At 62.4% G+C, this 17,198-nt stretch overlaps 1 protein-coding gene across 1 annotated transcript; it reads right to left on the bottom strand.

Moving 5' to 3' along the window:
• Positions 1–5,648: 5,648 nt before the first annotated feature.
• Positions 5,649–14,196, bottom strand: AQP8 (aquaporin 8). The gene is made up of 6 exons (XM_044452615.1): positions 14,169–14,196; positions 11,255–11,517; positions 9,472–9,598; positions 7,807–8,021; positions 6,991–7,125; positions 5,649–5,790 (listed from the first exon to the last, which is right to left on the bottom strand). Exons 2-6 carry the CDS (start codon positions 11,503–11,505, stop codon positions 5,748–5,750), a joined length of 771 nt encoding a protein of 256 aa, XP_044308550.1. The 5' UTR covers positions 11,506–11,517; positions 14,169–14,196; the 3' UTR covers positions 5,649–5,747.
• Positions 14,197–17,198: the final 3,002 nt, after the last annotated feature.

Here is a 17,198-nt window from a genome sequence, read left to right on the forward strand (position 1 = left end):
CCACTGCGGTGGGCACCCAGAGGTGGGGTGACTACATGGCCCATCACTTCCCAAAGCGAGCAAGAGGTTTCTCAGCTAGCCCTCTGCCCGGCTGAGTCACAGTGAGCATTTCAAACACCGCTCACATATTCAGCACGTGCTGCTGGCTTGCGTGCTAGAGGCCCGAGACCGCGATCCGCCGGGGGCAGCCCCTCACGCCCCCCACCTGGACTGCGGGACGGCCTCTCGCGCTGCCCTGAGGGGCGCCTCTGCCTTCCACATCCACGCCGGCAACGCCAATCCTCCCGTCGGCGCGTTCAGGTACCTTTCCGAATTCGGCAATGGTGCTGTCAAGACTGCGGGCGGATCGCAAGGGCAGAGCGCCCTTTGCCCCCCGCATCGCGGGGCGGAGGAGCTGGCCTGCCCCCCGGCCTTCGGCTCCGGCCATGCCTCTGGCAGCCGAGCTCTCCGGCGGTCGGCTGAGGGGCAATGCAGGGCTGGAGGGCCAGCGGCTCTGGGGTGGGAGGCACATCTCGGACCCCTCCCCAGCTGAGATGGCACCTCTGTGGAAGGTGCTTCCTGCAGGCCGCTGGGATCCGAGGATTTACCAAGCAGTCCGGCCCGTCTCCAGAATGCCCCGCACACACCGTCCGGTCGCCCACCTGCCCCGGAGCACGCGTTCCACGAGCGAGCCGCACCTCCTCCGTGCCACCCACGGCCGCCTCCAGGAATGCCCGTGCAGGGAAGGCCCCCTCCGCTAGTGGGGAGGGTCCCAAAGGGGTCGCCCCGACCCAAGGCGACAGCGCGTAGCTGGGGACCCAGGAGCCCCCGGCCCCGGCCTGGTCATGCAGCTCATTGGGAGACTTTGCCCAGACAGTCACTTGCAGCCTGGCCTACCTCAGAGGGCTGTTGCTGTGGAAGTAAAACTGCAACGGAAGTTGCCTGTGGCCCCCCATAGAGGAAAAGAGTGAACCATAACAAAGGTTAGCCATGCCGTGAGCCCGACTCTCCCCTTCCTGCCTGTGGCTGCAGACCACCCGTTGCTTTGCAAAGCTGCGCTTCGTGAACCCTTCTGCTAGCGGGTTGGAAGCGCAGCCGCTGCTCTCGCCGAGAAAGATAGCCTCTCCTTTCAGTACCTCTGGGGGCTCCCCTGCAGCTCCCACAGGCGAAGGGCCGGCCAGCCAGCCAGCCAGCCCGCCCTGCCCTCGGACGTGGTTGCTCATGTCTTCCGACGCCCCGTCGGGGGGTTGGGCTGGGAGAGGCAGCGGCTCTCCCGCCTCATCTTCTCTGTCCCCTCCTGTCCCCGCACAGTTTGAGCCTCTCTGCCCCCGGCCCCACTGCTCCTCCTGGGTCTGGGTCCCCCCCCCACAGGCTGCCGCCCACACTCCGGCCCGGCCCGTTGCCGGGGGGCTTCGGCTCACTGTGGAGGAGGCTGCCGCCGCTTCCAGAACATGGCTCCTTGCCATGCCCCCCGCCTCTTCCTCGCTGGTCCATGCACGGAGGCCAGGCGGCTGGAGTGGTCCTGAAGTTGCCACTCTTTCCGGGGGGCTCCATGGTGGTTGCATACAAGGCCCACGGAAAGCGGGATCAGCCGACACAACAGGCCACAGTGGTGCAGACACCATAGAACAAAGCCTTGCTTCTTATCTTGGTTTCTGAAGGCCAAGCTCACCATGGGGAAACAACCTGACTGGGTTCACAGAACAAGACAGGCAACAGTGTTTAAAAAACTGGCTGGCTTGTCTGAACCCAGCAGGTCTTTCTAAACTGGAATCTCTGCAGTTGCACTGGCACGGGCAACACACCTGCCAGCCAGTGTCCTCCTTGGCCCCCCATTTGGGGATGTGCATGAACTGTCCTGCCTCTCCGCTAATCCATTCTGTCCCGCATGAGCAAGAACGTCCCGGCATTACTGGGAGGAAAGCCACTTCCCACACAGGCCACCTTCTCTTTCCTCCCACGAGGAAAATAATGGCGGACAAATTGCACTGTTCCCCATGTTCGCATCACAACTCGCTGGGAACTCAATAAAGCCCATTTTATCGGGCTGGAGAATTGGATTCATCCCGCCTGGAGAGCACTTGCAAAGACGATTCCCAGGGGGCATGTGATATTGTGGCAGGCAGCCCCTGCTTCTGGAACGTTCTTCCAGACAGGCACACTCCCTCCTGAGAGGCAGGCAGGCAGGCAGGCAGGCAGGCAGGCAGGCACAGAAGGGCTCCCAGGCCTCCCAAAGGGCCCGGCTGCAGAGCTGCGAGGCTTTCCACATCACCCCTGCTCCCTCCAGGCCTGGAACCCTTTTCCGCTCAGGCACATCTGCCACCTGCCCAGCTCTTAACAGCAAAGGCGACCAGGCTGGGGGGGAGGCTGGCAGCTGCAAGGCAGGCTTGTCACGCACGGCCGGTACAGGGCTCCGTCCGCTGGGGAGGCCTCCACTCCCTCTGCCCGGAGTGCCCCAGCCCCTCTAGGATGGAGTCAAGGGCGGATTGCACGGGATAGTGGATTTCCCCAGGATTTCCTCGGGCATTCCCTCCTGCTTGAACAGCCTCCCCTGGAGCTTGACGGCCGCAGGGGGCTGAGCGGGCTCCTGGCCACATCTGCCACGGCAGGGGTGCCCGGAGGGCTGGGAGGGAAGACGATGGAGGCGGCAGCGAGAGCCACCAGGGTGGACCCGGCACGTCCACACGAGACACACCGTGCTGTTGAGAGCTCGCCACCACATGGGAGCCCAGCCGCTGTGCCGAAGGAGCTGACCCAGCCGTACCAAGCAGTTCTGTTTCCCGCTTCTTGGCCAAACATGTTTTCTTCCTTTGGTGTTCAAATTATTGGGTGAGCTCTGATTTCCTTTGAAAGGGAGCTGTCGGCCTTTCATGTCAGCCGCCCTCTCTGCTTGCGCTATCAGTGCTCCAGGGGTTTTGGCGCCTGTGTGCAAAAGGGCATCGAAAGACTTGCCCTGCACTTCGGCCGGAGCGCCTTTGCAGGGAAGGCCCTCCTGAGAGTTTGGGCAGTTCATGCACTTTGGTGGGGGGAAGCCTGGTGTGGCAAAGGACACGGACTGCAGAAGGACCCTCGGCCCATCCTGTTTCTAGGCTGCTTCTTGTGAGAGCAGCTCATGGCCCCGGCTACCCACAGAACTCTTGCAAAGGGTGGGCGAAAGCCCACGATGCTCCGAGCAGGCCGCAAATATGCTCCAGTGGGCAGACAACAGGCAGGTGCTCCACCCAAGGCATCATGGGCAGCCCCGTCTGGGGAGAAGGCCTGGCAAAGGGAGGGGCGCCTGTGGCCCCGCAGGCAGCTCCTCACCGCGTCTGGCAGAACGAAACCAGGGCACATGCTTCGGCAGCGTGGGAACGGGGCTGCGGAACGTCAGGAGAGCGGAGGTAGCCGCAACCCCACTCTTCGAGGAGGACCCATGCCAGCAGGAAGGACAAACCGCAGAAAGGCTCCAGTAGGTTGAGTTCCCACGGCAACGCTTTTAAGATGCCCTGTGGTCTCCTGGTCCCTCTGGGATTTCCCCTAAGGTGTCAGGGAAGGTCCAGCGGGAGGCGGGGACAGAAACACCCCGGAGCTGCGCAGGGAGCGAGAGGGGCAGGCGGCTTTATGCACGACCCGCCAAGGGCCAGTCCAGTGGAGATGCGGACCCACAGCCGGAAAGGGGGGCAGCCTGGCTACTCTCTCCTCTGTGGCATGGATGGGCACGAGGTGGGGGTGAAGACGGACAGATATATTGGGTCGCCTGGAAGATGAAATCTGGAGGGAATTGTTTGCAGAGCCGTGGCAGGAAGAGGGTGAGCCAGTGGGGGCCGCCTCTGAACAGGGCTGGCTTGCGGGGCTGCCCCTTGGCACGCCCTCGGGCTGCCCAGGCAGCGGATGGGGCTGCAGCCGGAGTGCATGTTGGAGCAAGCAAAAAGTGCTCCAGTCCTCGAGAGCCTGGGAAGTCCAAGCCCAGGCTGCTGTTGCTGCCAACCACGTCCTCCGCGTTCCCTCCCGTCTCCTCCTTTGCATTCCCAAGCAGTACAGAGCTCAGAGAGGAACCTTTCTACAAGAAGAAAGAACATAAAAACTGTGTGGGACCTTTAGGGAGACTAGTTTATTTGCACACATGCAAGCTGACAATGGGAAAGTGGGCATGTTTTGTAAACTACAAACCATATGCAAGTTAAGCCTATGGCCTCTTGTTGGGTTGTGGATTGTGAACGCTTAACAAGCCCTGGTTTGCTGGTGTAGTTGGGTTCATACAATACAGCAAGCCATGTTTCCGTGACAACCCTCACTCAGCCCTGAGTATGTGAACCCAGTTAATGGCTAGTGTGTGTCCAACAGTCTCTGGACAGAGAAGCCAGGGGAAGGCCAGTGGGGGGCGGCTTTAGGCTTGGCCTAGAGGGGCAGACTGTGGGATGGTACAGTGCTCTGGAGAAGGGGGCAGTGGATGATGGGAGGCACGTGCTCCTGTCAGGTCGGGAAGCCTAGAAGCACTCCTTCCACTTTTAAAAGGAAACTTAAATGCATCCTTCAATTAATCCTCAAGATTAATGCTCCTTCTAGCCTCAGGAGCTGTCCTCAGCCAAAAGAATGTGCCGAGCACGCTCTCCCCACAAAAAGCCCTCCCTCTGGGCCAGGAGCTGCATGCTAGAGTAGCCGGTGTTGTCTTGCATTTCGTAGTGAAGCACCAGCAAGGCCACGGGCTCCAGGCCCCCAAATGCGCTTGGAGTGCCAGATATGAGCACCAGGCAACGCCCAGAGAACAGCCACCTTCCTGGTAGCTGCAGCCCCACTGCTCCCTGGGGCCGGGAGTCCTCCCACAGCGGGGTCTCCTGGCGAGCACCAGCGTGCGCGGAGGGGCCCTCCAACCCGGGGGGCACCAACGAGGGCGGCAAGCTGAAGCCAGAAGAGCAGCTCGCGCCCGCGGGGTCCCTCTCCCCACTGATGCTGAGCTGGGCGCCATGCACCCCCTCCTGGACGGCTTGCCCCGCCTGCAAGGCCTCCTCCAGCGGGACGGCCTGACCAGGGCTGGGGCGCGCGGCGGACCCGCACGCCCGGAGAGCCACGGAGAGCCGGCGCGCGGGTCCGGCCCGTCGGGGCTGCAGGCCCCCGCCCCGCTCCGGGGGGGAAGCGTGCCAGGCCGGGCGTGCCGCGGGCCAAGCGGGGCCCGCTCGTGAGGCCGCGCCCGCGGGAAGGACGCGCCGCCAGGGCCGATCGCCGGCCCGCTCTGCGCGCCCCGCCCCGCCAGGGGGGCAGCAGCACCTGGCAGCGGCGGGACCCGGGGGCGGGAGGGCCGCCTGGGGAGCCGCGAGCTGCACGGGGAGCCCTCGGCCTTCGCGGAGGCGGAGCCCCTGGACGGCGGCCCAGCCCACGCCGCGGGCGCGCGCCCGGAGGGGCGCCTGCCCCCTCCCCGGGAAGGCGGGCCCGGTCCCCTGATGCGCGGGCAGAGCGGCAGAACGGGGCGCAGGCCGGCCTTTCCACCGCAGCGCCGGGCGGGCCCACGCGCGCTCCCCCCGCCCGGAAGCCCCGGCAGGGCGGTCTCCCGGGCCCCGCGACGCAGCCACGCAGCCTCCTCCGGCTCCGCCTTGCTTCACCCCGGGGGATCCAGCGAGAGGGGCTCGCCACGGACGGCTCCGGGAAAGCAGCGGGCGCGTCCTTGCCGGGGACTTTCTCGGGCGCCCCCGGAAGGAGCCGCAATAAATAGGGGGCCAGCGGCGGAATCCAGGGGCAGGGCGGGCAGGGCGGCGGCGCAGCGCCCGGTTTCCGCGGCGCCTCCTCGGGTGCGCTTATTTCAGGAAGATGCGAGTTTTCTTGTCCCCGATCAGGAACCTGCAGCGATAAAGGCAGGCGCGGTGAGACAACGCTCCCGGGGCCCTGCCCTGCGCCCCGCTAGCTGGCCGCCCCTTCATGGGGTCGCCCGGCTGTGCGTCTCGGCGGCCCACAACGCTGCCGTGGCCAGGGTGGGGCGGGGCAATGGCGCGAACGCGCCTTCCCGGCCTGGTGTTTTGGACAACTGCCAGCCATCCTTGGCCGTTTCTGGGGCTGATGGGACTTGCGGTCCAAAAGAACTGAGGGGTGCCAGAACAGGGGAGGCTGGAGGCCTCTGCCGTCGCACTCCCTGGCACACCACCTGTGGAAGCACGGACAAGGGCAGCGCAGAGGGTGGCAGACAGGCTGCCTGTCTGGCCACTGGCCTTTGCTCGGCATTCCTGGCACGAGCAGAGAAGCCTCCCGGCACTCAGGCACCTCGGGAGGGCTTTCAGCGGGTGCTCAGCGCCAGCCAGCCCCAGCCTGCCCACACCGAACCGCTCCGCCTCCCCTCCGTCGCCCAGCGCCCCCGGCCCCCCGAGGGAGAAGCGCCCCCCTCCCGCTCCACACTGCCCTGTTGCTGCTTCTCTGGTGACGTAGGGAGGCAGCTGGGGGGCGGACTAGACCATCTGGGGCGATCCAGCAACTGGGGGGAGGTGGCAGGTCAGGGCAGGTGAGGCCAGAGGTGCTCGGTCTACGCTCCCCCTCCAGCTGGAGGCCTGAGAGTCCTAGGCCAGCTTGCCACCCCACTCTCTGCACCTGCTAGCAAGGTGCCTCCAAGGAAAAGGGGGAACCGCAGCCCCAGAGCCAGAGCCCAGTCCGTCCATCTCCATGCGGCCAGCCCGACACCAGTGCGACTGGGAGGTTCTGCATGGGGATGCTTGGGCCCGAGCCAGGGACTGCCCCATGCAAAGCAGGGGCTCCAGCCGCCCCCTGCAAGCAGGCCCCCCAGCAACGGGACAGGGAGGAGCTGTGGACCCCTCAGGGCCGAGAGCCACCAGGAGGACTGGCCCTGCTGGACTGGCGCAGTGGCCACACTGGCCGGCCTCCTCCTCTCGGCAGCAGCCTGCCGGGCGCCTCCAGGAATGCCCCAGGCGCCAGCAGCACAGGCAGCTGGCTCGGCCCGGCCCGGCCCGCCGAAGACCCACGGTTGCACCTCAGCCAGACGAGCTCTTCACCCTCCTCCTGCCCTCGCCCAGGGAAGAGGTCCAGCCCACATACCTTATCAGTGCACTGACCAGGAGCCCGCCACATATGGGCCCGACCCAGTACACCCAGTGGTAGTCCCAGTAGTCCGCAACCACGGCAGGGCCAAAGGCTCTGGCGGGGTTCATGCAGGCCCCCGAGATCGCGCCCCTGAATGGTGCGAAGGAAGGGCAGGAGGTCAGGGCCGAAGCACCAGGGGCCTCCCCCTCCCACACACTGGCTCCACGCCCATTCACAAGACCCCTCTTCCGAGAGGAAGGCCAGCAGCTGCGTTGGTCAGCCTCCAGCAGGAGGGACCTCCCTCCACATACGCAGACCCCCACTGGGCTTTTCCAAGGCCTTGGAACCATTTCCAGCAAAAATGTAAGAATGGTCGCCTCCCAGGGACACATCCCAAAGTCTTTGCTGTTCTGCCCATTTTGCCCCATCAAAGCCTTTGCCAAAAGATCTCTGCACACGGCCCCAAACCGGGGCCGAGATGGCGGCTTCCGTCAAGCGAGACCACAGACCAGCGCTTCCGATGCAGCTGGCAATCATCTTTCCTTGCCTCGCCTGAATGGCAGAGATCTTTTTTTCACTGGAAGAGGTTATACCCCAAGGGGCTCCTCATGTGTCAGAATGCTGGACCAGAACCTACCACCCACAAGGCCTGCTCTGAAGTGCAACACGCAGGCAAGATCAAAGGGAGCAGCGCTGCAGCCCCCGTTCACTGTGCTGGCCCGCAGTGGCCGCGCGTCTGGACGGGGAGCATTTAACGAGTGCGAGCCGAGCCAGCCTCATTCCCCCTCTCCTTCCAGCCTCAGGAAAGCTGCCCGGCGCCCAGCGACTCACCCTGCGAGGATGTCCGCCGCCACAGTAAAGCCAATGCAGAAGGGGGCCAGAGGGCTTCTGGTCTTCTCGTTGATTGCCCCCATGCAGACGGCCATGACCAGAAACATCGTCATCAGGATCTCGCCCACCACCGCCGCGAGCAGCTGGTCGTCTGACTTGATGGTGGTGAAGGCGGCCCCTGTGGTGTTTCGGTACATCTCCTGGGCTGACACCACCTGCAGCAGAGGAGTTCCAAGCCTCACCGCACACGCACCCTGTCCTGGGACCCACGGGCACCCGCGGGCATTCTGCGCTTCCCCCGTGCTCCGGCCCCAGCGTGCGGGCGAGCCCCCACTCGGGATCGCTCATCTGCTCCGCGGCAGCAGCAGGGAGAGCTGGGCCGGGGCTGCTCAGGGAGGGCACAGGCCTCCGTGGCGCTTCCCGGCCACCACGCAAGGGAGGCTGCTCTGCAGAGGTGGCTGGCATGGCCCAAGCAGAGGCTGCCCGAGGCGCCCGGAGTCCCTGGGGCCAGCGCTACGGCCGGAGGGGGACGCTCGAGGAGAGGCGTGCGGAAGTCCCGGCCTCCTCGGACCTTCGGTCAAGGGTGCACAGGGCGGCCGCAGAGCACGCGGCGAGTGCAGAAGGTCCCAAGTCCAGCTCTCGGCACCTCCAGCAAGAAAAGAAATGGGCAGGAGGAGGTGGAAGCAACTGTTCCTGCCTAGAGTGCTGCTGCCAAGCAGGACACAACGGAGCGGGTGAGATGAAAAAGGCATTGCGTCTGGTTTGAGGCATCCTCTTGAGGGCACGTCCCTGGACAACATCCAGCACTCCTGCCGAGTCTCGCCCGTGCTGCCAGCGCTGCAGCAACAGCAGGCCCACGGCTCGTGCAGTGGCAGCTCAGCACGTCCAGGCCAGCCTGGAGCCGGTGGCGCAAGTGCTCGCACCTGGGGGAGGCAGGCCTGTGGGGCTCCCGCGATTAGCACGGCCAGCGTGCCTGCTTCCACAAATGCGCCTCCTCTTTCCAGGGCTCTCACAGAAGCCCCGGTTTTCCCTCGGGCAAGTGCTGCGTCCTCCCATGATGTAACCGGCAGGATTGGCAGTTTGTGGAAGGGACCCACTGGCGGGGAAAGAACTGCTGAAGGCAAAAGCACCCTCCAGATCCAACCCTCTTTGCCGCCACGGATCAAATTCAGCAGGCAGTGCTTTCCTGCCACAGGCAGTTCTCTCCAGCTGCACCTTCAGCATGGAGAGACCGGGAAAATCTGCAGAGAAATGGCTCCCTCCCACCCAGGGGAACCTGCCTCCCGCATTTGGTTGGCCGTCAGAGACGTGGCCACCACAGTGCATTCGGGTCATTATGGGGCGAGCAAAGGGTGCCTTTTCCTGCAGGCAGGGGAACACTCCTGCCCTCTGCTTCAGCTCCTGCTCGCTTCAGCGGGCCTTGCACGGGAGAGCTCCCTGGGAACCTGCACTTCCCGGCACACATGGCTCCACCTGCACACGGTGGGCATGTCATGAGCGGAGGCAGCTGGAGCCGGGGGTCAGGCTAGATGGCCCGGGAGGACCCTTCCGACTCGCCCTGGCTCCACGTTTCTGTGCCCAGCATTTGGTCCTGCCTCCACGCATGGGCGTGAGGGACCCTCCCTCCATTCCTCCTTTCCCCTGCTTTCCGATTGCAGTCTGTACCTTGGCAAACCCTGCCCCAATCAGTCCTCCACACAGCTGTGAGATCCAGTAAGGAATGACCAGCACCATGTTCAGCCCGCCAACGAGCCACGCTCCGAGGGACACGGCAGGGTTGTAATGGCCTCCGCTGAAAGCAAATGGCAAGAAGGAGAAGCCGTGAGTGGGAGCGGCAGCAGGATGCTGCTGGGGCGGAGCGATCCCCACGTTGCCTGGGGCCATCTCCTGGGTGGTCTGAACTTGGGCAGTGTGTCTCCTCCACAGGGCTGGCAGCCCCCCCCCCCCCGAACTCCCTGTCTCTGGGGAGCGTCCCTGTGAATGCCCTGAACTGAAGGCCAGGCCCGAGTTCCCCCGGAGGTGCCCATCCGTGGATTTCGGAAGGAGGCGGCTCTGTGACTCTGAAAGGCAAGACTGCGCCAGCAGCCGCCTACGTTGCTGCAAAAGGAGTTAAAAGGGGGAGTCGATTTTTCCTCGAGGCTCCACTTTGCCTACTTTGTGCACAGAGACCCTTTTCTGCAGAATGAAGCTGTTCCTGCCTCACACCCCTAGAGTGCTTAATGGGCTTTGCACATGCCAGGACCGAGCCCCCCGTTCGTGGGTAACAGTCTTGGATGCCTCGCCTCGCCTCGCCTTTGTGGGCAGCAGAACTGAGCGAGGCGAGCGAGTGGGCGTCGCTTAGATCAAATGAAGCGGAGCTGCCCTGGAAGCAACACTGACAAACCTGAGGCTGTCCTCCTTGGGGCACGTGGTGGGAAGGCCAGACTCCCTGGAGAAGAGGGCACTGCTAGGGAAAGTCCAAGGGGGGAGAAGAAGGGGTGGGGGAGGCCAGCAGCGAGATGGATCAGTCCATAAAGGAAGCCGCAGCCTTGAGGTGGCAAGAGCTGAGCAGGGCTGCCCGGGATGGGCGCTTTGCGAGACGCCCGTTCCTGGGGGCTCCTCGAGGCAGAGGCAACTCAGTGGCGTGCGTGGGCAGCGTTCTGCCCCAGGAAGCGAGCAGGAGCTCCGTCAGGATGGCGGGATTTCGCTGCACGCGTGTTTGTGCTGTTTGGCAGGTGACTTAGGAAAGCACTTGGAAGCCGCTCTCCATCCCGTTTGCCTGGGAGCTCACATGCCTCTCTTATCTAAGCTGACAGAAGACCAACTGTGCAGCTTCAGCACAAGGGGATCGAGAATGATCTCCAGGCTGCAGAGGGCAGCACGAAAGGTTGACCAGGAGCTGATCGGAAGCATGTGTACACTGCTGATCCAGGGAAATGAGGCTGAGGGCAAATTCCACCTGCTCCAAGGAGTCTGTTGAGACATACACACCCAGGGCAAGTTCCCGTCCTGCTGGGAGACAGGGCAGCAGTTAAGCTCAAAGTTCTGCCAGGCGGCTTGGAACATGCGCTCCTCGAGCTCCGCATGCCTTCCCCAGCCTGAGGAGAGGAAGGGCCACCCAGAGGAGGTCCTGGGCTCCCACTGGCCTGGCCCGGCCCGGCCCTGGGCTGCCTTCCAGGGATCCCAGCTCCATTCGCCAGCAACTGGTTGAGGGCCCCCGAGGGCCTGGATTTGGCTGTAAGGACAGCCTGAGCCCTGGCAGTGCTAAGTGCTGCCTGGACACGGGGTGGGGAGGGAGAGGCCGGGGCCCCCAGCAAGGACACCGCCCCCCCCCCCCCCACGGGCAGCCTTGGCCTCCGCCTCCAGTTCTGGAGAGCTTCCTGCTCAAAGCTTGGCCAGGCTCCCCCTGGGAGGGGGCTGCCTGCTCAGGCATCTGGGCCCGGCGGCCAGTCCCCCCGCCCCCACTCACCTGATATTCCCCAGGACAGCGATGGTGAGCCCCAGCGCCAGTCCGTGCGCCAGGGCCGGCTGCAGCCTGCCCGTGCCCTCCGTGTTCTCGATGACGGACGTGCAGCCGATGAAGATGAAGAACGCCGAGCCCACCAGCTCCCCGAGACAGGGCTGGAGGTACTGTTCAAACCAGTGTGGCTTGCGGGGGCTGCAGGGCCCGTCCAGCTCGGCCTCCTTGATAGACATCTGCCCAAATTCCACGTCGGACATGCCTGAGCAGCCCTGCGGGCGAGAGGCGAGTCTTGGTGGCCAGCCAGCGCCGTGCAGTGTCTGCCAGAGCGGGGTGGCCCAGGAATGCGACCGTGGAGCCTGAACTCTGGCGCCTGGGCCACTCCTGTGGGACGCCCCGGGCAGCGACTTGGCGGGGCACCTTTCATTGTTCACGCCCGCACCCCCTGCGCAGGGGGTCCGTGGTCCCTGCGAGGCGGACACCCGATCCGCACTCCCCTGGGGGGTACAGCGCCCGAGGGATTGGCCGAGGGCCGCCTCGCCCGCCCCCATCTCCAGGAGAAGCCAGCCGCGTGACTCCCGCCGCCAAGCAGTGGGCGGAGGTGGCACCACCAGCCCAGCCTGGACTCGCCTCCCCCCCCCCCCCCCAGGGCGGGGGGGGGGGGGCCGTGAGATCGCGGGGGGGGGGTGAAGCGCCAGGGGCACTAACGGCTCCAGGCAACTTGCCGGCCCTGCCTGGCGATGGGCCGTTGGGAGAGTCGGGCGAGAGGGCCACCCGTGCAGAGCGCAGGGGAGAATCCTGCCGGCGTCGACAGCCCTGCTGCCGCCGCTGCACTGCGGGACGAGCGAGCGACAGCAGCAGCCCCGGCGTGGCTTTGGCGGCGCCTTGAAAGGACCCCCCCGGCATACAGGCCGACCTTTGCTCTGCACTCGCCCCCCCTTCCTGGAAGCTCTCGGGCAGTGCGGCCAGAGGCCAGTCCGGACTGCTCGCTGTGGGGCTGTGTGTGGAAGGCCCAGCACAGCAGAGGCGTGGCAGCCCAGTTCTGTAAGCAGTGGTCCATTTGACACAGTGAAATCATGAGGACTAGCTCCTTCCCGGGCACCACTGAGATGGATGGGAGCAGCCAATAATAGCTGGCATGTTATTGCTGTTCTGGATTCCCTGTGGATTATTTCTACATTTAATTCCTATGCCACCCAGTAGCCAAAGCTCACCACAGCAGCTCAGTGCGCTGTTTGCTTCCTGAGCAGCAGGCGCCGCTCTCCAGAGGCTGGATCTGCACGGAGCAGCCTTCCCCAGCCTTGTGCCTTCCAGACACGTTTGGACTACAGCGCCCAGGATTCCCAGCCGGTGGCCCTGCTGGATGGAAGTTCCGAGAGTTGCAGTCCAGATGGCTCTGAAGGCCACCAGCTCAGGGAAGGCTGAGATAAGCGAGCTTTACAAATAATGCACCTTCCTGACCTGCGGGAGCCTCCAGCAGGAGAATGCCTAGCCCCCCCAGTTAGAAGACCGTCTGCAGCTGTTCCACCTTTTCCTTCTCAACAGGCTTTGTGCAGTACGAAGAAAGATGGAGGAAGCGAGGGAAGGTGAGGACACCTGGAGCCCTGCGCAGCTCCATGAATGAACTGGGCCCGTGGAAGCCTCCTCCAGGACCACCAGGGACGTCGTTGCTCACAACCCCGGGGACTGGAGATGGTGGCTAGAGGGGGGCGGGATGCTGCGGCACTTCGCAGGCGGGCCAAGCCAAAGACGCCGCGCAGAGGAGCTTTCTGCATGTCCGGCACGAATGTGCAACGGAATGTGGCTATGGAAGATAGCTGCTTGATTAAACCAATCTCATTAAGTACAGTACAGGGGTCCTCCTGTACTGTGACCAGCATGTTTCCCAACAGTCAAATGATTTGTGTGTGTTGTTTCGTCACCGCAGCCCCATCTGAGCTGTGTTCAGAAATGAATTGCGCCAATTTCAGTGAGCATCGCTCAGGTCCCATCTCCTTGCACTGGCCCACGGTACATGCCCAGCCAGTTGTTAAGCTGAAAGCAAGGCAGTTCTACACGCAGCGTGAAGCATTCTGAGACAGCGGCTTTCGAGTGATGGTTATACCGGTCTCCTGCATCGTGTGCCAAAAGCCCTGAGCTCCTCTGGAACGGGCAGGGCACGAGCCCTCGTGTCCCCGTCGCCCAGGCAGCGGTCAAAGCGAGGTCTGGGCAAGCCCTGCAAGGAACGTGGGCAAGCCGCCCGGCGCAGCACGCAGAGCTCGCCCCCCAGCCAAAGGCTCGGACCTTCCACATCGGGCATGTGAACCAGCAATATCATTGCCACAGGAACCGAACGGCACGCAACCCATTTAAGAAGTGCTCTTCACTAATCCGAGCAATGGAGAGTAGAATTCAGCTCTGAATGCCCCAATGTGCGCCTCACATGAACTGGGGTTTGTTTTAACCTCCTTTTCATTCGGCTCACGCAGCTGCTGAAAACCACCACCCCTGCCCGATCCTGCCCAGGCACGGGCTCCACGCCCTGTGGAAGGCTGCATGTTCTGCTCCGCGGGAGGGCCGTCCATGCAGGTGTCGGGGGGATGCTGCTTGCCTCAGGTGGTGCTCCCCATCCAGCAGGCAAGAAAGCCTGAGCCGATTTCAGAAATCAAACTGTTGATTTTGGTTGTGACTGTGAGGAGGTGTTAAAAAATTGTCCTGGTCTGTTTAGGGTTATTCTTTGCTAGCAGCTAGTATTTTGAAACGGAACAGCTGGAAGAGGAGTGCTGCAAACTAAGCCAATGAAAGAAATACAGGATCAGCCTGTGTCTCTCCTGGGTCTTGGCCATCCATACCTGGAACCCTTTAAAATAAAAAGCCGCCTCTGCGCTCTGGGTGGGGATGCTGAGAAGATGCTGAGGCAGGGGCAGCCCTCCCCAAAACTCACCTGGGACCTGCTTCACAGCTCTGCTTTCTTCCAGGAGACAAGTCTGCAGAAGTCCTCCTGTGGAATGGCCCTCTGCCGCTCGGGGAAAGGGCTGCTTATCTCTGGAAAATATTGGCATGCTCCCTCCTTGAACCATGACATTTGAGAAGCAGATATGAGAAGGGGGAGTGGACAGGAGTTGTGCTATGAAAAAGTGCGGTAAAAGCCGACACGGAGGGGGTGTTGCAGCTGGCGGAGAACGGGAGCTCGTTATCTGGCCCATTCTGTGGTTCAGGACTTTGTTTCAGGAGCCGGAGCCAACTCCGGTTGCCAGCTGAGGGTGACGTGCAGAGTGCAAAACTGGCAACGGTGGCTGTGGGGGGAGCCGGGCTTCCTGCAGTCCTCCGAGCTCCGTCGCATTTTCATAGGTCCTTCCAACCCAGGCGAGGGAGAGCGAGCTTGTGTGGGAGAATGTGAAGGCCTTCCTAGGCCATCCTCCATATTATCAGGACACTGCCCAGAATCTATGCTCAGTGCCACAAATGGGGGAATGACTAATACAGAAGATGGCACCCCTGAGCACAAACAGAGTGTCTTTCCATCTGCACTGAGAAACTGCAACCAGTTTCTCTCTCTCACGTTGGGAAAGATGAGAGTTTCCTGGAAAAGGCTGTGCATCTGCAGGAAGCGTAAATTGACTGTAATTACCACAGTGAAAAGTGGGGGGCAATTTACTGACAATGAAGCAGTGAAGAAGGGAGGGGCAAAGCAAAATGGTGCTAGGAAAGGAACCGAAAACTGAGGAGCACGATGCCTTGATTAAATCAGTGCCACATCGTTATTGGGAGCAGAGCACCAGTACAAGGAGATTTTATGCCACTTGGGAGCTGGGCACAGTCTGGAAGAGGGCAACCTCCGTGCTCTGTGGGGGGATCATTTCCTGCAAGGAAAGTCTATGCATTTGGAAGGGTGGGAGAGCTGCAAGGTTATAAATGCAGAGCCCCACGATGCAGCTGGCAAGCAAAAGGCTTGTGGCAAAGGAGAGGCCCACGCGGGCCGAAGTCCACACTCGGTGCAGGTGCACGTCCCAGCAGACAGAGGAGGGGGCTAATTCCCCAGGCGGGGGCTGGATTTGTCCCAGCCGCCCCTTTCCACGCCAGCTCTGCAGGAAGCCAGGTTGCAGCCGGAGGCCGGGAGAACTGCCTCGACCGCTGGAGCACCATGGCAGCGGACCCAGCCAAGTAGGGAGGCAGCAGGCAGGCGAGATGAGCTGGAGAGCCTTCCGAAGGGATGCTGCACGGCGGGGCCTGCGTTAAGTGGGCGCTGCATCCAATGCCTCGCCAGGCATCTCTAACCCAGCTATTCTGCAGAATGACTTCCCAGAGCCCCCAGAGCACCGTGCCGCAGCCCGGTGCTACAGGTGGCCTAACGGGCCGGTCACAGGCAGAAAGGCGGCACTTGCGTGGACGTGCCGACCTAGCCACATCGCAACGCCCGCCTCAGCCTGAGGGAGCCGACGAGCTCCCTGCGGGGTCGCCCTAATGCCTGCTGTGCTCAGCCCGCCTGAAGCTGTGGCTCAAGGACGGGGGCTGGCCAAGATGCGCCTCAGGTAGGAACAGCGCCACTGGTCCGGCGTGCCTGTTGACTTTGCCGCTTTGAGTCAACACGCGGAATTTGAGGAGGCCGACTGGGCAACCTGCTCACTGCGGTGAACAAGGTCGAGATTCTGAAAAGTTAATAAAAGTTTGCTTTAATCACCCGGACGGCAAAGGTGATGTGAACGCGCTCTGGCTCTGAACTGATGCACAACCTGCGATATAAAGCATAAGACCTGAGGTGCTCTGCCAAGTTACAGCCATGTCTTCTCATTGCTGCACCAGCATTCAAGTCGCTCATTTCATGACTCTCTTCTGCCATTCCGGTCCTCAGGGCAAACAATTAGCAAAACATAATGCAGCCTTGACCTCCGCAGGCCAGGCCCCTTGGGAGGCCAGTTCCGCTTCCGTAGTGGAGGCGTCCAGAGGACCAGCCAGTCCGTCTTTGTTGGATAACTTTCCATTATGGAGGCCTGAGGATGCGGAGGAGGTGCCTGGACGAGCTTGCCCCACCACCTGCATACTCAACCACTGCCTTTCCTGGCTGAACACCAAAGCCAAGGTGGTTCCAGGAGGTGGTAAACGCCTCCGGTGGAGGGACAGGGGCCTACCCCTCTGAAGAGGTGGTCATCAGACTCTCCTGAAGGTGGCAAACCTGGCCCAGAAGTTGCCACCAATTATAGGCCAGTGGCCAATATCCCCTTCTTGGGCAAGGTGCCCGAGGGGGCGGTGGCGTGACAGCCGCGGGCACTCTCCAAGGAAGCTGGCCAGCTGGATCCATTTCAGTCCAGTTTCAAGCCTCGTTTTGGAACAGGAACTGCCTTGGTTGTCCTGTGGAATGACCTTTGTTGGGAGGAAGATGGGGAGAGTGCAGCTCTGCTGGCTCTTCGACCTCTCGGCGGCTTTCGATACCATTGGCCTTCTGGGTAGGCTGGCCAAGCTGCGTCGCAGTGCTTCTGCTCCCTGGCCACCGATTCCAGGGGGTGCTGCTGGGGACTGTGGCTCTGTGCCATGGCGGTCACGTCATGGCCTCCTGCAGAGCTCCATCTGATCCCCTGAGGGAGGTCATCCAGAGGTTTGGGGCATGGTGTCACCAGTATACTGATCACACCCAACTCTTTCTCTCCTTTTCATCTAATCCAGGTGAGGCAGCGTTGGTTCTGAACCAGTGCCTGGAAGGTGTGATGGACTGGATAAGGGCCAATAAATGGAGGCTTGACCCAGATAAGATGGAAATGCTGTTGATAGGCAGGTCGTATGTCCTGGTGAGTGATATTCACCCTGTTCTTTCTCACAAGGGACACTCACAAAGTGTCTGGGCAGCCCTCTGAGAGGGATGGTTTAGCTTGGAGTCCTGCAAAGAGCAGGGGGTAGGGCCCGGTGGCCTCCCTGGCCTCTTTCAACTCTATTATTGGAGCTCTTCGATTCTATGCTTCTATGGACTTGGTCTTTTGTA

This window comes from Varanus komodoensis, unplaced genomic scaffold (genome assembly GCF_004798865.1).
Source record: "Varanus komodoensis strain SLA01 unplaced genomic scaffold, ASM479886v1 scaffold73, whole genome shotgun sequence".
NCBI classification, from domain to species: domain Eukaryota; kingdom Metazoa; phylum Chordata; class Lepidosauria; order Squamata; family Varanidae; genus Varanus; species Varanus komodoensis.

What these genes read in the sequence shown, in the direction of transcription:
- AQP8 (XM_044452615.1), bottom strand. Translation starts at nt 11,505, where the DNA reads ATGTCCGACGTGGAATTTGGGCAGATGTCTATCAAGGAGGCCGAGCTG. An exon ending in GCTGTCCTGGGGAATATCAG is followed by an intron (nt 9,599 to 11,254) that starts GTGAGTGGGGGC and finishes ATTTGCTTTCAG; the next exon opens with CGGAGGCCATTACAACCCTG. An exon ending in CTGGTCAGTGCACTGATAAG is followed by an intron (nt 5,791 to 6,990) that starts GTATGTGGGCTG and finishes TTATCGCTGCAG; the next exon opens with GTTCCTGATCGGGGACAAGA.